The 20,497-nt window shown below is 39.2% G+C and overlaps 2 protein-coding genes across 7 annotated transcripts in view; one reads left to right on the top strand and one right to left on the bottom strand.

The window, feature by feature from the left end:
• Nucleotides 1-3,718, top strand: part of Dnah9 (dynein axonemal heavy chain 9) — a 331,965-nt gene extending 328,247 nt beyond the window's left edge. For all 6 annotated transcript variants that reach the window (XM_010615004.2, XM_033762784.1, XM_010615000.2 and 3 more), the window contains one exon: nt 2,707-3,718. In XM_010615004.2, the coding sequence (XP_010613306.1) occupies nt 2,707-2,934 (228 nt within the window). In that variant the 3' untranslated portion in view covers nt 2,935-3,718. The remainder of the gene's footprint in view (nt 1-2,706) is intronic.
• A 1,320-nt stretch (nt 3,719-5,038) lies between these two features.
• On the bottom strand, nt 5,039-20,267 carry Znf18 (zinc finger protein 18). Its single transcript, XM_019206178.2, has 7 exons — nt 20,250-20,267; nt 19,598-20,049; nt 18,145-18,334; nt 17,661-17,752; nt 11,416-11,500; nt 10,563-10,670; nt 5,039-6,279 (listed from the first exon to the last, which is right to left on the bottom strand). The coding sequence occupies exons 2-7, from the start codon at nt 19,982-19,984 to the stop codon at nt 5,492-5,494; spliced, it is 1,650 nt and encodes a 549-aa protein (XP_019061723.1). The 5' UTR covers nt 19,985-20,049; nt 20,250-20,267; the 3' UTR covers nt 5,039-5,491.
• Between the last annotated feature and the right edge of the window lie 230 nt (nt 20,268-20,497).

Here is a 20,497-nt window from a genome sequence, read left to right as displayed (position 1 = left end):
AAAAAAAAAAAAAAAAAAAAAAATGAGCACAAAGAAGGAAGGGAATAAAGCTATCCAGGAGTTAGATTTTTGTATACTATTGAAATTAAGTTGGAATTAATCTGAAATAGATTGTTATATATTGAAATGTTAATTGTAATCTCCAGGCAAGCATGTAAAAAATAATTTTTTAAAATAATAAACAAAGGGGGGCCAGGGATTTAGCTCAGCGGTTCAGTGGCCTGCCTCACAAGCACAAGGACCCGAGGTCAATCCCCGGTACCACAAAAAATAAAAATAAACAAGGGAATTAAAAGTGATACACTAAATCTATTAAAACCAACAAATATTAATGGAGGAATTAAACAAAAAAGTACCAAAATAGCAGGCATAAATCCTATTTACATTAAATATAAATGGACTAAGTACAACAAAAAGCAGTTGATAGAATTTAAAAAAAAAATCACCATGATCAACCTGTACGCTGTCTACATACGTTTTAGATTCAAAGACACACCAGACTAAAAGTAAACAGAGACACCAAGACCTGTCATGCAAAGGTACAAGATCCCAATGATGAAAGTAACTGTACTATATACCTAAAATGTACCAATAAACTCAATGAGAGAAAAAATAAAAGTAAACAGAGGGGAAAAGATGTATCAAGTAAGATGTACCCAAAAGAGAGCTGAGGGTCTATACCATTATCAGATACGATAGATTTTATAAGACATTGTTTCTGGAGAAAAAGTATAACAGACATGTTATAGAGACAAAGTAGGTCATTTTATAATGATTAAGAAAGATCAAGCCATCAAGATGTTTACATAAACATATGAATTTAATAAGAGTGCCAAAATTCACAACAGAATTGAAGAAATATATAATGGTGCCTTGGCTCACAAACACTTGTGTGTGTGAACAATTCAGTTTGTGAACAAAGTGTGTGCAAAATTTTGTTTTTGTTCACAAACTCCACACTGGGTGATGTTGAACCTTGTGGGGAAATTTGATCTGGTTCATGAACCCAGGTATCACTGTACTACTGCAGCATGACAGGTGCTATCAATACCCTATGTAATGGTGAAGGCCAGTGGCTACAGTTTCTTTTGGGGGTGATGAAAATAACCTAGCATTAGAAAGTGGTATGGCTGCACAACTTCATGGAGGTACTATAAACCACTGAATTACATAGTTTAAAATGGTTGGCTTTATGGTATGTGAAAAAGTTCTGTCCCTGATCCTTCTCACTGCAATGCTGGGGGACAAAGAGGGGTCCCCACTGATATAGTTGTTACTCATCATACCTTTATCAGCTTCTAAACTAACCAAGGAGGAGTATCTTTCCCTCCAAATAAATTTTATAAAAATAAACCAAACTGTTCATGAAGAGCTTGGAGTCACATGAACAGAAGAAATTTAAATTTGTGAATCACTCTGAATCAGTGTTTCCCAAAGTATGTTACATATTAACAGTAGCACCATGTGAAGAATAAATTACAAAGAAAAAGATCCTGTGGTCAACTAATCTTGAGAAATACCACGCTAAATGCAGTTTTATTGATTTCTTCACTGCTAAGACTTCTTTGCATCTTCAATGTAATAGTATACACTGTAAAATTTCAAAGGCAGAGAGTATGGAAAGAACCATTTTCCAAATTTATTTGACCAAGGGACTCCCTTATTCCTGAGAACATTTCTCAGACCTAGTAGGAAACTCTAATCAACTAGACAGTGGCCCTGGATTAACTCTACTGAGACATCTCAGAAAACCATAAGGAGGCCTCATCTGGAAAGCTACAAAACCATCAGGTCTTTTGTTACACGATTAAAGATAGACTCTAAACCAGGTGTGGTGCCTGTATCCTAGCACTGAGCAGGGCTAGCACAGAAGGATCACAAGTCTGAAGTCCACCTGTGCAACTCAGTGAAACCCTGTCTCAAAATAAAAAATAAAAGAATGAGGATGTAGCTCAGTGGTAGAGCACCCCTGGGTTCAATCCTCAGTACCACACACCGAAAAAAAAAAAAAAAAAAAGTTAAAATGCTGTAAGGTCGGTAAGACTATATATGAAACTGAATAGAAAGAAATGGAATATAATGAAAGCCTTTGCTAACAGAAATGTCTTTTTTTTTTTTTTTTTTTTTTTAGGGAATCAAACTCCAGACCTTGCACTTGCAAGGCAGGTGGCAGAACTAAATCCCCAGCCCTTCATCTCTTTAAATTCCTAGTTCCTAGCTCTGACATCTGTCAAAAGTTGCATTCAATATTCTTAGAAAATTCAGTGAAAAAAAAACAAGGTGAAAATCAAGTTCCAAAACTTTTGGAACTAAACATCAAGAAGTGATTTAGGGCTGGGCGTGGTGGCACACGCCTGTAATCCCAGCACTTGGGAGGCTGAGGGAGGAGGATCGCTGTGAGTTCAAAACCAGCCTGGGCTACATAGTGAGTTCCAGGTCAGTGTCAACTACATAGTGAGACCCTGTCTCAAACAAACAAACAAACAAACAAACAAACAAAAAGTGATTTAGGCTGAAAAGAAAAATGTCTTGTAAGTAAGAGATGGCCTCCACTGTGGGTTATTGAAACTGCAAGGGAGGAAAGCAGAAAGGTGGCCAGGATATCCCAGTCTCATGCCTTGGATCTTCTGACACAAACAAGGCTGGCAGGCTGGGCTCTGGGTCAGATCTAAAATGGCTCATCTCATGTTCCTGTCTTGTCCTCAGGCTGGGCTCATTACGGAGGCAAAGCTGAAGGATCTGACACCTCCCATGCCTGTGATGTTCATCAAGGCCATTCCTGCAGATAAGCAGGATTGCCGCAATGTCTATTCTTGCCCTGTGTACAAGACTTGTCAGCGGGGACCCACCTATGTGTGGACTTTCAACTTGAAGACTAAGGAAAATCCATCCAAGTGGGTTCTAGCAGGAGTAGCCTTACTTCTCCAGATTTAGCTTTCTAAAGAGTCACCGAGAAACCATGGAAGGAAGCTGAGATAGAGATTCTCTGAACACAGGTAGGTGAGGGGTGACCACAGACACTTAGAATGAATCATGAGCACTCAACTTTGTAGAACTCCACCAGGAAACTTAGACTCGTGCCCCAAACTGAGACTGAGCTGCAGTATGGGCCCAGGAACTACTGGAAAAGAATTTTGTAGTACTAACCTTTCCTAATAAAGTGATTATCATTCAGCTGTGTCTGGGCTAGCTTTTTAGAATTGCTAAGTCATAAGTGATTTTGAAAAGGCCAACAGAAACAAGCCACAAACATTTCAACCCTGGCCTTATCACACAGCATATATCCTCAGTGGTCTAGCTCCCAGGTGCCCCAAGAAACATTGTTATTGCCCGTGAATCAGAATCTCCATCTTCACCAGCTTTCCTGGTGATTTGCACATATATTACATGTACATTACAGTTTGGGAATCATTACCCTAGATTACAGGGTCTAAAAATTTTTCTATCAAGGGCCAGACAATAAATATTTGAGGTCTTACTGGCCATATTGTCTCTTTTAACTCCTCTGTTCTGCCGTAACAGCCCAAAAGCAGCCTAGATAATACATAAGTATGGCTATATTCCAATGAACTTTATTACTAAAACACATGACAGGTCATATCTTGCTGACTCCTGCTGTAGAGGCTAAGGGAAGGACACATGCGGTATTTTCATTAATTCACAAATCTATTCTATGCATTTTACCCAACTCCTACTACTTCTGAAGACACAACTGTGAGCAAGCACTGTGTCTCTTTCTAGAGACCAGTAAGATGTATCCAAAGAGAAATTCTTCCTCTAACACTTTTTAACCTAAAAGTTTTCCATATCTCACTCTGCAAAACAAATGTTCACTAGAAACCCAAAGGGTTCCACAGTTATGCTGAGTTTTAGAGTTCTACGTGGTGACTTGGTAAGAGTCTGAGAAGGCTCAGTATTCCTTTGAGATTATTATACCTTTATAGCCTTGCAGAGACTTTTTTAAAAAATTATTGCTATTTAGAACGGTGGCTTTTAAACTAGAGTAGGTATCAGGGGCCCCTGGAGGGCTTGTTAAGACAAAAAATTTGCTGAATCCCACCCTTCAGAATGTGTGATGCAGTAAGTTTAACAAAATGCTGTTGCTGCTGCTCTGAGGCCACATGCTGAGAACCGAATTTCAAACAGCAAATGCCATCATCCTACAAACCTCTCCTACTCAGAATACAGACTGTAATACTAATTCTTCCATGATTTTCCTGTTTTCTTTCTCACAGGCTGTGAATCTCCTTAAATGAAGCTTTATTCCTCTTTATACTATTAAGTGAACAAATTTCTCCATGAATCTAGGAACTCTTAACTCGAGTTTTGTCCCTCCTCTCCCACCCATTCTTCATTGTCTGCCATCTTGTAGTCTCCTATCTGTTGCTTGGTCTGTTTTCAGAGAAATGGTTCTGCCCTTCTCATTAGTTATCACCTTCATGACTCTCCCCAGAAAAATGTATAAAGACCAAGCAAGACTAAGTGTTTGAAGAAAGGGCCCTTACTATATGAGAGCAGGGCATTTAAGGCATGTAACTTTTGAAGACAAGGACCATAGGACAGGTTAGATATGTATGTTAATAAACCCTTAGGCAATATTAAAAAGTGGATCAACACTATTGATTTTTTTCTAACACCTATGAGCAACATGAGATAATAAAGACTTAAAATCACAGAGCACCTTGTTAAAAATGATAGCCCAACTAAGATGCCAAGAGAAAGTGGGGAAACTTGAGGCATGTCATCAAGTGGCAGGTAAGCTCAGAAAAGGGTTACCAAAGACAAACCTACCTGAGACAGTGTGCCCAGCAACAGCCACACTCCCACAACCTCAGCATGAGTTAGCACTCTTCTATTACTTTTCTGCTACATACAGACCTGTTAGGTTTACATGGGCTAATCTTGAAACTCAACAACCATTTAGTCTTCTATAGAAAAAAATGGCTCTGGAGCTATAGTTAACATGCAGCAAACATTTCAAACACAAATAAGACAGGAAGTGAATTAACTAAGTTTATTTTAAACAAGGGACACTTGAAGTTAATGTTTCACCCGTATGACAAGGAACATACATGGGCTCACAGGGCCTCTCTGCCTCCCCTTCTGTAACAGGACAACTACCTAGGGCCCAATTCTAAAGGGCTGACCTGAGGCTACTCCCTCAAGCACTGACTGCAGGCACTCCAGTTAAACTCCCCAGAGGGCACTTCCAAAACTGATCTCAGTGACTTTTCCCCCAGGAAGTCCAAATGAAGAGATAGGCTGACACATAAAGACTACTCTTTCTTCTGATACAGAAGCAAGAAATAAGCCATCATCAAATCAATCCAGAGGCTGATATATCTTCCAAGTTTAAAACCATTTCCAGGTACTCTCCCCTCCAAGTCTTGAAAACCGGAGTAAACAGAATTTCCTCTTAGGGATGAATCATCCTTGTAGAGCTGAGCATTTTTAAATGGACAGGGAGATAGAAAAGTTCTGCAAGAGTTGGCTATTGAAAGGGCTTCTTTCCTAAGTGAGATCTCTGATGTTTGTCAAGGCTCGAGCTCCAGCTGAAACTTTTGCCACAGTGGGAACATTTATAAGGTTTCTCTCCTGTGTGAACCCTCTGATGTCTATTAAAGTTTGACCTCTGAATAAAGCTTTTCTCACAGATGGGACATTTGTAGGGTTTTTCTCCTGTGTGGATTTTCTCATGGTGGCGCAATCCTGAGAAGTCACTAAAGCCTTTGCCACAATAATCACATTTACAAGGCTTCTCTCCTGTGTGAGTTCTCTGATGTTTCACAAAGTCTGAACTCCGCAAAAAGGCTTTTTTGCAGATGGGGCACTGAAAGTATGTCTCTCCAGTGTGAGTTCTTTGGTGAAAGACAAGCTGTGAAATCCTATAGAAGGTTTTCCCACACTCCCTGCAGGTGGGGAATTTCTGGGCCATAGGGGCTCTTGGCTGTCCCTTCGGAGAGGCCTCTCTCTTCTCCTCAAGCCACATGGCAGACAGTTCTTCAGGAGCAGCATTAGGCATGCACTGACCTAGCTGTTTCCCAGAATTCCTTTCGTGAGGAGACAGTTGTCCTGCTGCCCCATCACCATGAACGTTTTCCAGAGACTCAGGGAGATTCGCTCCTTCTCTAAAGCGTCCTGGCTCACTGTCAGTGAAGAAGCCCCTCAAGGATGCCTGAGGAGATACCTCACCTGAGACCTGACAGGAAGCATCCAAGGATTCCTGGTCCCTGTGATTTTCCAAGTTTAGGTTTTCTTTGTCATTCTCTTGTCTATCTCCTAAAAAGAGAAAGAATGTTTAAAATGGTTCAATGAATATCATGTCCTACTTTCTAACTCATATGTCAAAGAGGGGATCATCAGAAAACATTATTTTTACCATGAGGGCATCAGCAAATGAGGAAAAACCTCCTGAACAATTCAGACTCACTTCACCTGTGCTGGGTTCAGGACTATATAGTAAGAGGTGAGAATTTTTAAACAGCACATGAAGCAAAAAGGATTTTTCTGACCCTTTCATTAACAAAAAAGCAACGTGCATTTCTTAAGGACCAGGTAAATTAAGTATATTATATGTAAGTAATATTTTTAAATGGTTAATTTTTATCTAAATTATTAGATAAAAGGTAAATATGATCACTAGAAACATTTGAAAAGAGAAAAATATACAGATGAAAACAATATCAACCTCAACTGTCCTAATCAAAGGTACCTATGTACACACACCTCCTTTTTATTTAATCCATATTATGAGTGGACATGCTATTTTTGATATTGTGTATACAGCTCTAAATCCAAATATGTAACACTTAAATTGTAAATAGTGGTTCTGGCTATTGAACATAGATTCTTCCATTCACAAATAATACAAAATTTCATGAAATTTGTTCATGTCATTTTACTATGACATGCAAAGAGTTGTACTGTAATGCAACTGGAGTTGTACTGTAAAAGTAAATCCCTGAGTCTTTATTTGAATCCAATATTCAAATGTGATTATTTATTGATTTATAAATGAGACAGTATCTAACATTGCCCAGGTTGGCCTCAAACTCCTACACTCAAGTAACTCCTCCTGCCTTAGCCTGCCAAGTACCTAGGACTACAGATGTGGGACCACTGTACCCAGCTACATGTGCTTTATTAATTCAATAACCAGTTATAGTATTTTTGTAATTTAGCTTTTTTTTTTCCTGGTACTGAAAATCAAACTCAGGGCCTTGCGCTTGCCTGGTAGGTGCTGCACCACTAAGCTACATCCCCAGCCCAAAATTTAACTTTTTTAATGTTACCGAGTTATGTAAAGATTTTTATTTTGGTGCAGGATTTATTCTGAACTTTTACAAATTACTCCTACAGATCTAAACAGGCTATTTTACTTTTCTTTTTCATAGATTCATGTCTTTCCACTTATCTACCAGAGATGCAGGCATCTGCCAAAGAATCAGAACTGAATTTGTTAATTCTCAAAATGTTAAAACATACTCCACTTAAATGGCAAAGGCAGTGTCGCTTGTCTTTAAAGAAGCCTTAAAAATAGCTTCTTAAAGAGCTGAGTAATGACCCATCATGGTGTCAGAATGTATTTAAGAATTCTTCTACTATGGAAATCTGTTGTTTATTGTGGTTTTGTTACTATAAATAACACTGTCATCATCACTTTTCTTCGAGTTTTTGCCTACATTTCTGATCTACACCTTAAAAGAGCTCCTTAAAATAGAATTACTTTGTCAACGTACATGAATATTAAGGTTTTGACACCTCCTAGCAACTCAATTTCCAGACTCTCTCTGCCATATACTCAGGTATATGAAGCAGGGCAGAGGGGAGAGCTGAGTAAATACTTAAGTACCGAATTTTTTATATGCCATTTAGACAGGTGAAAAATGAGTTTTATTTTAAATTTTAATTCGCTAGTTATAAGAAAATTTTTTTCTCTTTCATTTTATAAGCTACTTTTTCATACTCCAAGACTGCTGTCCATTTTTCACTGGGAATGTCATGTTTTCTTATCAACTTGCTTTAACTTTCCATATTAAAAAAAAATGAGGTGGAATATCACATATCTGTCATGTTCATGAAAAATGTTTTCACCAATTTAGTTAACCTTATTTTGTTTGGGATTTTTTTATGCACATTGTGTGTGTGTGTGTGTGTGTGTGTGTACACTATATGTACAGGGTGGAGAGATAGTGGGTACTCAGGTTTGGGATTTTTTTATGCACATTGTGTGTGTGTGTGTGTGTGTGTGTGTGTGTGTACACTATATGTACAGGGTGGAGAGATAGTGGGTACTCAATAAGACCATCACACCAACTACATCCCCAGTTTTCATTTATTTCTTACTTTGAGATACGATCTCCCTAAGTCAGTAAATTCCTCAGGCATGAATTGAACTTGTAATTCTCCTGCCTCAGCCTCCCAGAATACTGGTATTACAGATATGTGCCACCACACTCAACTCATGCCCATGGATTTGTGTGGCTTCTTCCTTCCTCACATGTTAAGTCTTACACTGCCCAGTATCTCTTCCCAGTCCGTTTTCTGTTTCACTAATGTATACATCAATTTTATATCAGTATGCTATTTTAATGATTCTACCTTATGTACACAACAGATTCTTAACATTTAAAGACCTAGCATGCATGAAACACTCTAAAAAAAATTTTTTTTTTTTACTACTTCTACCCATTGTGTTCTTCTAAGTGGGCATTTAAGATTTTCTTTTCTTTTGCCAAATGATTTTTTAATCTCTCAAGATTTTGTTAACAAGTGTGAATATATGGCTTTCTGAGTCTTATCCCTTTTGGCCTTCTTTAACTATGAGCTGTTCTTCTTTATGTTCAAACAAAAGGGCATATCTACTCTCTCCTGTGATTTTTGCCCCTGGTGTTACCTCAGATCTAGCAGACTAGCTAACTGTTTTAACTTTTCAGACCAGTCCTTTCCTGTGACTTCCACACCTGGGTATCTCCCCTGCGCACCTGGACTCCTGCAACAGCTCCGCACAGAGTTCTCTCCTCAAAATGCTCCCTGGCCATCTGTCCCACAGACTGCTACCAAATTACTCTTCCCCAGATTCTTTCTACATATCTTTTCTTTTATTTATTTTTTTCTTTTTCTTTTTATTAAGTTTATTGGTACATTTTAGGTATACAATACAGTTACATTCATTACTGAGATCTTGTACCTTTACATGACAGGTCTTGGTTCTCATTTTTCTACACATCTTTTCTCACAGGGACCTAATATATATCTCTTTTGCTATCAAGGCAGGCTGACCTTGTAAACTCTCCACTGTTTGGCTGTGGCTCAAGGTAGGCTTCAATGAGGCCACATCAGCAGGTAGGATGAAAGGAAAAGGAAAAAACAAAACTAAACTAAAAAACAAAACCAGAATGGGTGGGTACACAATAAGCTGTATATCACAAATACCATCTTGCTGCCACAAGGTAAATGGGTCTCTTTATCTCCTATTCAAGTTTATTATGAACCTAAAACTGCACTAAAAAATAAAGTCTATCAAAAAAAATAGAATCCTACTAATTGGCCATAAAGTGCAGTTTGACAAATACTGCTCCAAAGGAATCCCTGTGAAACACCATAGTAATAAAAATAGTACTTAAAATTAAAATCATGGATGGAATAAAGCTCAGAGGAAGGGGGCATGTTTAGCATATACAAGGCCCAGGGAAAAGAGAATTAAAATCATTATGTTTTAGTGTGGGGTATAAGCAAAGGAAAATAATTCATTAGAATCCACTGGAAAGAAAGAATGAATTTGTCACACAATTCCCGCTGTTAGTGCTTTTCTTCCTCTAAGGCTCTCGGATTTATTGCATAGATAAAAGACTGTGTGTGTGTGTGTGTGTGTGTGTGTGTGTGTGTGTGTGTTAAGTTTTACATAACTGCCATGCTTTAGAATGATTATAGAAAACAAAGAGTTGACTGCAATTTTATCACTAATATCAGACCTTTTCTTCCCTAGTCTTACACATAATTTATATAAAGTATTTGCTAACACCACTATTTCATGAATGTTATCAGGATAGAACTTAAATAGAACATGTTCTTCTGTTTCTTTCAATTGCTGAGGGTGATGCTCACTATAACCAGAATAAGAAAAGTCTACCTTCTCTGAAACTTCTTGTTAGAAATAGTAATAATGGTCATTACATAATCTTGTGTGTGATAGAATACTACATTTACCTGTATTAGCACCAATTTGTATGAATTTGAATTCTCTCTGAGAAAAAAAATTCTCTCTTACCTTCATGGTTAAATATATGTATCAACATATATTTGACAGAGCCAGAGATAAGGAAACCTAACTCAAACCAGGCCAACCTGATCATGGCTCATTATAGCCAATGTAATAAAAACCAAGTCCTGGGCTGGGAATTTAGCTCAGTGGCACCATGCCTGCTTCACAAGCACAAGGTCCTGAGTTCAATCCCTGGTACTGGGAAAAAAAGAGCAAAAACCACGTCCTAATACCTCCTCCCCCATCTCCAATTTAACAGGAATTCAGACATGGTTCCCATCAGTGAAAAATCACTCACCTACACAACTGAGTCTTGGGATCTTCTCACTGACGTGAAGGTGTAGCCCTACCAGCTCTTCCCCGTATTCTGCTGAATTAGTCAGGTTGGGTTTAGAGTTGGAAATGCCTGATACAAAGAGACAGATAGGTATGTGCGCCTGAATAAATAGGAAAGGCTGGGAGCTCTAGCTCTGTCTTTCAAAGGAACACACCAAGCACAAGGGAAATATGAAGGCTCTGGAGCATACTTAGAGAGTCTTGCGGGTAACAGTACAGAGTACTCCCAAAATGATTATGACTATGGTGAAGACCACAAAAACACGAGTCTGGACAGGTGGCCAGAAAACTGTAGATCCCTGGCAGGCTGGTACAAGGATCATAACAGGGAGCCCACCAGTAGGTATCTTGAGGCAATAGACAATGATTCAGTAGGAAAGATCATGGACTCAGTGCCAGTCACAAGTTCCATCTTAACTTAGCACCTACAAACTATAAAACAGTGAACAAGTACTAGATCTGATATTCACTTTCATGACCTTTAAAAAAGAAATATTGTAAGGCTGGGGATTAAGCTCAGTGGTGCCATGTCTGCCTCGCAAGCACAATGTTCTGAGTTCAATCCCTGATACCGCACAAAAAAGAAAGAGAAAGAAAAAAATACTGTCACACAGTTCGTGGCACACAAAATACTTTCACTATCATGGGATTTTTACTATAATTCCTCTAACTCGCCCTGGTTCCCAGCTGTTTCTCTGTAATTTCTTTTACTCAAGAACTTGAAGTTGAGCATATGTCTCTACAAGTGCATAGGCAAAGCTTAATAGTTTTCTACTCTTTCCACCTCCTTCTATCAAGGTGACCCATGTCCTTACCCCCTGAGACCATTTTCCCATAGGTCTCCAGCATGAGATCCCAGTATTGCTCCTTTTGAGTGGAATCCAGGTGTCTCCACTGCTCCTAAAAAAAAACCAAATACCGTCAGTCCAGGGAAGATCTTCAAGCCTGATTTCCCGCTCACAGGAAAGCTGAGAAGAATGGAATGTGAAGTAGGATGCTGACAACAAATCTAGTAACTCATGAGAGGGTAGGTCAAGGAACAAAGAGACCAAGGAGAAAATGATAGTCCTCTTCATCATTATTTCTTGCCCTGATTAGAAAACATTTAGGGTTTACATTAATCCAAGTTACATCTATTTAAGAAAAGAACATACAAAAGCACATGCCTTCTCTATACTGTCTCTTTTTTAACTCTTTTTAAGGGCTTGGAGTATGGGTCAAAAGGAGCCTGATTTCCCACTATTTAATTAAAATCTGGACAATTCCCTACAGTGATGCAATTATGTACTGCAGACAGGTTCTAATAAGTCATAAATACATAAATAAATTTTTAAATCTGCAAATTCAAGAGGGAAAAGAAAATTTAAAAGGAACCTTTGGGAAAAGGAAGTACAAATCAGCAAAAAAGGTAGGAGAAATCAATGACAATTTCAACTGCATTGAAAGCTTACTCTGAAACAAAAGTTGATGGATGTGGACCAGGGATTCAGCTCAGTGGTGCCACATCTGCCTTGCAAGCACAAGGTCCTGAGTTCAATCCCTGGTACCAAAAAAAAAATTGATGGATTCAAAAGGCAGATATTGCATCCATACACACCTGGAGTCAATAGTTCTGCAAGAAGAACCTAACATTAAATCAGTTCTATTCCCAGTTAGGGGGAAATTGATAGGTTTCTAGAGCAAGGTATCCTTCCATTATCCAACCACAAAAGAGCCCCTTTTTCCTATGGAATGTTAGACTAGAGATTCAAAACTAGATATACTGCCCAGCTTGGATTCATCCTAATAAACCCAAATTTCAATCTCCTTACCAAGATACTCAGAGTGACTAGCAGCTCACTCTTTGTCAAACATACTGGGTTTCAAGTCCCAGCTCTGCCACTTTCAAACTGTGCTACCTTGAGCAAGTATCTTTTTTTAATACTTATTTTTATTGGTACATATTTGAAGCACACAATGCATATATTACTTGTGAGGAGTTAGTACATGTACATAACACATCTGACTCTTACAGAGTTAGTTCTGGTTCTCCCCTAATAATAGTACTGACCTAAAAAATGTTAGGAGGTTTGAAAGAAACAAAGCAATGGTCACCTGTTTTCAAAGCACTGTATATCTTTATTCACAGCATTCATCAGTTTACTAAATATTTGTGTATATCATATATATATAATGACATACACATAAGTATTTAATTTTTATACTGTTACTGAGCTCAGAGAAGGCCTCTACCATACTCTGTACTCTGTACTTCCCAGCCGCCAAGACCTTGGCTGTGACAGAGCAGGCACTAGATATGTATCACGTGAATAAAACAAAATCCTAAACAAACAAACCTTCAGTAGATGACCACTAGTATTACTATCATATGCAGCCTCCTAGACTCATCCTAATGCTTGCAGAAAGAATGAAGGGGTTCCCTGTATTTGCAGAGACTCCCCTCCCCAAGTTGGTATCACGTATCATGTCATAAATAGCCAGGCTACAGAGAACAGAAATGAAAAAGCTAATTATGAAGTCATCTTGCAATATACTACTCAGAGATGGCACTCGTAGTCCTAAATGAAGCCTACCTGTTAGCCCACCAAAGAGAGGTGGAAATGGCTCAAGGAGAGAGGGACACAAAAAAGGCTTGACACCAGTGTAGGCAAGGACTTTCCTGAACAGAACCCACTTGGCACAAGAAACAATACCTCAAATCAACAAATGGGATCATATAAACTAAAGCTTCTACACAGCAAAGGAAACAATCAACAGAGTGAAACGACAATCTAGAGAATGGGAAAAAAATTTTGCCACCTACTCCTCAGAGGACTAATATCTAGAATATATAAAGACCTAAAAAAATACTCCTCAAAATAAAAGATCCAATCAAAAAGTGGGCAACCAAAGTGAATAGACACTTCTCAGAAGAAGTACAAGTGGCCAATAAAGAGATGAAAAAACCATCAGAGCAATGCAAATTAAAACTACACTGAGAGGGCCAGGGATTTAGCTCAGTGGTTCAGTGGCCTGCCTTGCAAGCGCAAGGACCCGAGTTCAATCCCTGGTACCAAAAAAAAACTACACTGAGATGTGGAAAGGAAATAAGGGAAAAGAAAAAAACATGAGAAAATGAAAAAATGGAAATAAAGCCTTTGTAAATAGGGAAGGGGGGGTGAAGGGAGGGCAGGGGTAAGGGAAAAAAATGAGACCCAGGACCTGTCATGTAAAGGTACAAGACCCCAGTGATGAATGTAACTGTACTGTATACCTAAAATGTATCAAAAATCTCAATGAGGAAAAAAAAAAAACTACACTGAGATATCATCTTGCTGCAAAAGGAAGGCCCATCATCAAACAATCTAATAGTAATAAATGCTGGCAAGGACGTAGAGACAAAGGAACTATTCCACACTGTTGATGGGAATATAAACTAGGGTAACCACTATGGAAATCAGCATGGAGATTCCTCAAAAAACTAAAAGATAAATTCCATTTGACCCAACTACCTCCCTTCCTCTTCCCAAAAAGAGTTAAAAATCTTTACATCACTGGGAAACATGCATAACCATGTTTATAGCAGCACAATTTATAACAGTCAGATTTTGTAAACAGCCAATAGGTCCATAAACAGATGCAAGGTAAGGAAAATGTATATTTATACACAATAAAGTAATACTGTGCCATAAAGATAAGCTTGAGGCATCTGTAGGCAAATGAATGAAACTTGAGAACAATGTTAAGTGAAATACATCAGACCCATACACTTAAATATCTCATAGTTTCTCTTATGTTAGAAACCACATACACATACACACACACACACACACAAAGCCAAAATAGAAGATAAATAAGTAGGGAGGAGTTCAAATAATTTCCCACATTATCTACTCTGTTGTTTCAAAAATATTTTAATATAAATCCTAATTTGATTAATTTATACTACTTATTTCTTAGTTCACTGAAAACAAAGTTTTCTGCTATTATCTGCTTGTCTCTTCATTTTTTGTCTATGTCTTATACTGAGTAACTACTTTCAACGTTATGATACACAGTATATTAACTATTACTACTCTCATTTTGTTAAAATTTTTATTTTTTCATAAAATAAGAAAGTCTTGGGTTAGCAGATGCTAAGTCAAAAACAGAAGATATACTTAACTATGTATCAACTATTAACTAGAACCGCATTTTAATACGAATTTCAATTTAACATTTAAAATCCTTAAAATATGAATTGCTAGCAGCTTATTTTGTTAGCGCTCTGTGAATGAGTCTATATTAACAGCCTTGAAAATAATCAGCATAAGCAAATATTGCTGAATAAAGGCACCCTTAGTCTCCACGGTCAGAACACACAGACTCACTTTGTGGGTAGCACAGAAAATGATGTGAATGCTAGGCACAGTACAATCTGCCTGGATGCCTGGCTTGCTGAACACAGGGCCACTCCATGGGCACAGCACACTCTCTACCAAGAACAGTACAAGAAAAAAGAGGGTATGAGCACCAAATCCCCATGAGTCATATCAGCTCACCCAAAGGCCAGAAGTTGCTACAGGAGTCTGAACAGTGTACCTCCAATTTAAAGCCACATATTTATTCAAAAAGCTGCAAGAAGCTGGAGAAGCTCAAATAAAATCCCCTACTTGGGATGAAAGACACTGACAGCAGCCATCTGGCTGCCTTCTCACATTTACAAAGAAGGAAAAAGTCTAACTTCCTATTCTGGAAAGAAGAAAGGGTGGGGCTTGAGGTAGGAATCATATTATTTTTTATACAGAAAGAACACCATCTTGTGGATTTACAAGATATTACCACAATCAGCTTACACAAGGAGTTATTCGTACTGTGTTCCTTCCTTCTGTTTCAAAAGACAAAAATGTAGTAAATATATCTATCCTTCCAGTTCAGATGAGAGTTCAGTCATGGTTTCTGATAATGAACTAATACTATGCAGTGATAATGATACCACTTCATTATTCTTACAGTATTCACAAAGTTCCTAACTCCAGAAAAGATTAGAATGATTACTTCTATTTTAAAATTCCCTTTACTTTCAAAGGATTCTATTAAATATCAAGGTCTTTCTGAGGCAAATAATCGTTGTTAGCTTAATAGAGGGGCATTGGGAATGAGCAAGAATGACTTCTGCTTGAGTGGTTACTAATCACTCACCAGCTAAATTCAGGCTCATATGTATGTATGTTATTGTTGTCAGTAACAAACTGTTGCTGCTGAACATTTTGATCATTTAGCTTTCTAAACCAGGAAGTTGCTAATGTCTGTGTACCCTACTGGTTATTAAAATATATTAATAAATGACATATGCATGTCAAAGAAATGTTCTCTACATACTACAAAAGCAACATTAATCCTCCAGGGCTAGCTGAAAAATTTCATAAAACACACAAATCTTTTTCCTTTTTAATTTTATTTTTTGGTACTCGAGATTGAACCTGGGTCTCACAAATGATTAAAAACACTTAAAAAGACACTGTCACAAGCTACACCCTCAGTCCTCCAATTTTATTTCCCAAGCAACTTTCTCTTTAGCAGGCTGGTTTTTGGGTACCCTGACAGCTGAGAACATCCTTCTTTCCCCCAAGGTAAACTAAGACACTGGCATTCTACCTTCTAAATCTCTGAACCCTGAAAGCTGATGTTCAGATCCTGGTCCAAGCATGATTTTAAGCACTACCCACTACCCTATTTTCACCTTCACTTTATCATCTCCCAAGGAAAGTCTCAAGAAGAGGTCCCTCAAGTTTTTAATTAATGTTTCAATTAAGATGTATATGTATGTTCCTAAAGAATGTTTAATCAAGCCTGGCAAGTACAAGGTCCTGAGTTCAATTCCCAGTACCGAGGGGGGAAAAAAAAGAATATTTAATCAAATGTAATTTGCCTGAGTTTTAATTGCATAATCAATATAAACCTGTTCCAGAGACTTTGGTCTACTGCCAAAATAGAACAACAGGAGCTGGAATTATCTTTCTGCCAGAAACAACTAAAAAGGGTAACAAAACATACAAAACAATGGTTTCCAGACATTGCACACTGTGCAGTGCAGAACAGAGGTCCCTGAAAGTGAGGAAGCTGTGTCCTACAGTTGTCCAAATGGACTGCCTAGAGGGAAGATCCAGACAGCACAGGAGAGGGGAAACCCCTTCCAAGCCAGGTGCCCTGTGGAATTGAGCAGAAGGTCAGAATCTTGGCAGCCTACAGCGGCTGGAGTTAGCAGGGCAGAAAACCACAGAGAAAGGAACTGCACAAAGACAGCTTTGGAGATCCCACCCCGCTTCAGAGGGGCCCCCTCAAGACCAACGTAGAACCAGCCAAAAGAATCAGAGTGAGCAAGCCCTGAGCTCACATAGTGCTAGAAACTATTCATATTTCCATCTGCCAGGGTAGAAAACAGGGCAGATTAAGAGGCAGAATATTCAGAAGGGTATTGCCTCAATAGCGGGGAAAAATAGCCCTAGATTAAAGGATTCTCTGGCACTATACAGTAGTCTCCTCTGCCCCAGTTTCATTTTCTGTGGTTTCGGTTTCCTAGTCAAATGTAGTCTGAACACGTTAAATAAAAATTTTCAGAAATAAACAATTCCTAAGTTTTAAACTGCACACTGTTGTGAGTAGCACAATAAAATCTCTCACAGGATATGAATCATCTTTGTCCAGCATATCCATGCTATACATATGCTAACCCACCAATAATAACTCAGCAGCCATCTCAGCTGTCATACCCTATGTGGGTATCATATTCAAGGAAATAAAATAATTTTTGATATTTTTCAACAAAACACAAAAATGACCATATTGGGGTAAAGACCAGATTTGTCCTTTCATAGCAACTTGTACCTTTTTCCAGAGGCCAGATTCCATTATTCAAGATGATATTTAGGAAACATTCTGATTTGAGAGAAGCACTAAGACTCAGGATTCATTCCACATGTACTGTAACAATTACCTAGGTGAGCCCTTCTTCTGAGACTGCAGCCCTGCTACAGCCCCTGACTGGATATACTCTCAAGGCCTAGTTCAGGTAAGGGAGAAGCAGAGACCCCCAGCTCACCTGAGGTGCTGCTGAGAGAAGGGCGGCTCCCAAGTCCTGCTCCCTGATGTCCCTCTTCTCATGCTGGTCAGGAACCTGGGAAGCAGCCAGAGCTGAAGTGAGAAAAGAAATTTTAGAATCTAGACATATTCCTTAACCACTCCCCAGATGATAGAGATAAGAACTTCACAAATAAGAACAATCTGTTCTGCCACGCAAATTCACAGGCTTGTGCTTACCTCCTAATAAACCCCAGCCCTCCAAACTTCCGAAGAGTCACACCCCTATTTTCTCCTACTTCACTCCTCAGAACTAAAATCCAAATGGTCTGGCTCAATCACAGAGTAGTTTAAAATACATACTGAATCTTCAATCAGAGTAGTTCATGTAGGTCTACCCTGCTTCCAGACCTTCCAAGGATACCATGTCACTTTAGCTTATGCCTACTAACTACAATCCCCCAATTTCCCCACGAGAGCAAGGCACACCAAGCAGTCCCCCTCACCTAATTCTGGTTCTGTGTCGGATTCCTCTTTAACGATGTGGCATAGCAGCTCCCCAGATCCTGAGGGAGAATTCGGAAGTCCCATGTCAAGGGGTGCCACTTCCAGATGGGGCTCCACTTCACCCAATAGGCTGTTTGGGAATTCCTTCTTCTCTGATAAGATCTCCTGTCCTAGAACTTGTATACTGATCTAAAAAGCAGATAGCACTAATTACTGAAGGAAGCAGAGTCAGGATTCCCGGATGATAAAGAGCTCTCATCTTCTGTAACAGAACATAGGATAGTCTTTAAGGACATAAGGGAAAGAAAAGCAAGTCAGCTCCTGTTTTTAGCCCAGCAGGAACCACGGAAAGAGGAACTATCCCAAAAGACACCAAAAGCTGAGGTCCAAAGCGGGCCTGGTAGACTTTCAAAAATGCACTAATATTATGTTTCTACTAGACAGCCTCCACCAATAAAAACTCAGGCAACTTCTGAACAACTCAAACATTCTAAAGATGGAATAGCAGGAGAAACTTTATCTTCAGTCCCCAATGGATAAAAAGTGTTAAAGAGTTTTAGAATTAAGTGAGATAGAGGGAAATGCAGATAAGGTATAAGAGATGTTATCTTTGGTCTTTGTCCTTAGTTCCTTGGCACAGAGTTCTCAGAACCCTTGTAATTTCCTGAGTGATCGAAGCTTAAAAAAAAGAAAGTCTTTTGTTACTAGTAATAAAGGCTTTCCATTCACACCTGAGTTTTGATAAAGAGGTAGCTAGCTCTTGATGAACATCTAGATAGCTTTAAGATGGAGCTTTAAGAAGGAGCTTTGCACCTGGGTTGCCAAAGGATTCAACAACGTGACTGAAAGATTGGAATTTGCAGCCCTCACTCCCAACTTCTGCAAAAAGAGGGGCCAGAGATTTTCTATCACCAATGACAAATGATTTAATCAACTGTGCCAAAAGAGTGAACCCCTTATAAAAAGAAAACTTCCTCAGGGAGCTTCCAGGTTGGTGAACTCACTGAGGTACTAAGAAGGTAGCACAATGGGAGAGAACACAGAAGCCTTTGTATCTCTTCCACTTGGCTGTTAGAGAAGTGTAACTTTTATAACAGTGGTAATAGTAAAGTGCTTCTTGGAGTTCTGCAAGTCACTGTGGGAAAATCCTCAACTGGTAACCAGTTTGTCAGACAGACAGGTGGTCCCTAGACCTTGCAGCTGGCATCTAAAGCAGAGAAGCAGTGCTGTGGGGCTGTGTCTGCACCTGTGTGATCTGTGCTAACTCCAGATATTGTGTGTCAGAATTAACTGAACTGCTGGACGCTTAGCTGGTATCAGGGAATCAAAGCTGACTGTTAGTGTGGAAACCCCATACATTTGAGGCCATGAGTAATGCCAAAAAAATACACACCACTCAGAGCCCAGAGGTGCTCTGTACTTTACTCAGAGATAACAATGCCCTCTGCTTACCCATTGCCACAGTCTCTGAGGATCTCCTTTTAAGCTCTCCACAAGGGTCACTGCCTCTTCTCCACTTCCTGGACACTGTTTCCGCACCCACATCTGGATCTCCCCAGGAAGGATGGTCAGAAACTGTTCCAACATGAGGATCTCTAGTATCTGCTCCTTGGTGTGAACCTCTGGCCGCAGCCATTGGAAACAGAGTTTTCGAAGTTGTCTCAGGGTCTCATGGGGCCCAGATATCGCCTGATAACGAAACTGCCTGAAAAGTTGGCGTGCGGTCTCAGGGCTGGAAAGCTCCCCTGCAGGGGCAGCATCTGGTCCAGAGAAGGCACAGTCCTCATTCTTAGCCAGTGAAGGCAACAGGCCTAGGGCCTGCCCCAAGTCAGTGGGCATTGTTTAGCTTCGGAGGTCCTTTTAGGTGCTTCTGAGGTGGAAACAACCACGTCCTCACAAGGATCCTAAGGAGAGAGAGAATAGGTGCTATTAGAGTAGACAGATACATTTTCATAAAGAACAATGAACGTGCCCTACCTAAATAGCACTGCAGTCAACTATGGATCTTTTGAAACTGCTTAATGTACACATTATTCTATTCTGAAAGATTATAAACTTGAAGCTGCAAAGCAAACCACTGCTGATGCGATATCAAAAGACCCACCATCATCCTCCTGTATATCATGTTCTCCATTGGTCTTTGTCAGGAACAATTCTACATAATTTGGGAGAAAAATCATTTCATAATTACAATTATGATTAGGCCTAGTTCTCCTGCCTACACGCCAGCTATGGCATGTCGAGACATAACTCCATTTTCACCTGGGGTCACAATTAAACTCAGTGGTCTGGTCATACTACGATGCTCCAGGGCAGGATTGTATCAGCTGAAGACATTCTGGGGAGGAACAA

The sequence above is a fragment of the Fukomys damarensis genome, unplaced genomic scaffold, assembly GCF_012274545.1.
Source record: "Fukomys damarensis isolate Sample0158 unplaced genomic scaffold, DMR_v1.0_HiC HiC_scaffold_13, whole genome shotgun sequence".
Classification (NCBI taxonomy): domain Eukaryota; kingdom Metazoa; phylum Chordata; class Mammalia; order Rodentia; family Bathyergidae; genus Fukomys; species Fukomys damarensis.
This window is presented reverse-complemented; position numbering and strand designations above follow the sequence as displayed.

Bases quoted from the DNA above. Each gene is read 5' to 3' on its own strand.
- Znf18 (XM_019206178.2), bottom strand. From the start codon at position 19,984: ATGCCCACTGACTTGGGGCAGGCCCTAGGCCTGTTGCCTTCACTGGCT. The intron at 10,671-11,415 runs GTAAGGACATGG...TCTTTGTATCAG, and splicing joins TGGGAAAATGGTCTCAGGGG to GCATTTCCAACTCTAAACCC. The intron at 6,280-10,562 runs GTGAGTGATTTT...TTCTCTTTTTAG, and splicing joins CCCAAGACTCAGTTGTGTAG to GAGATAGACAAGAGAATGAC.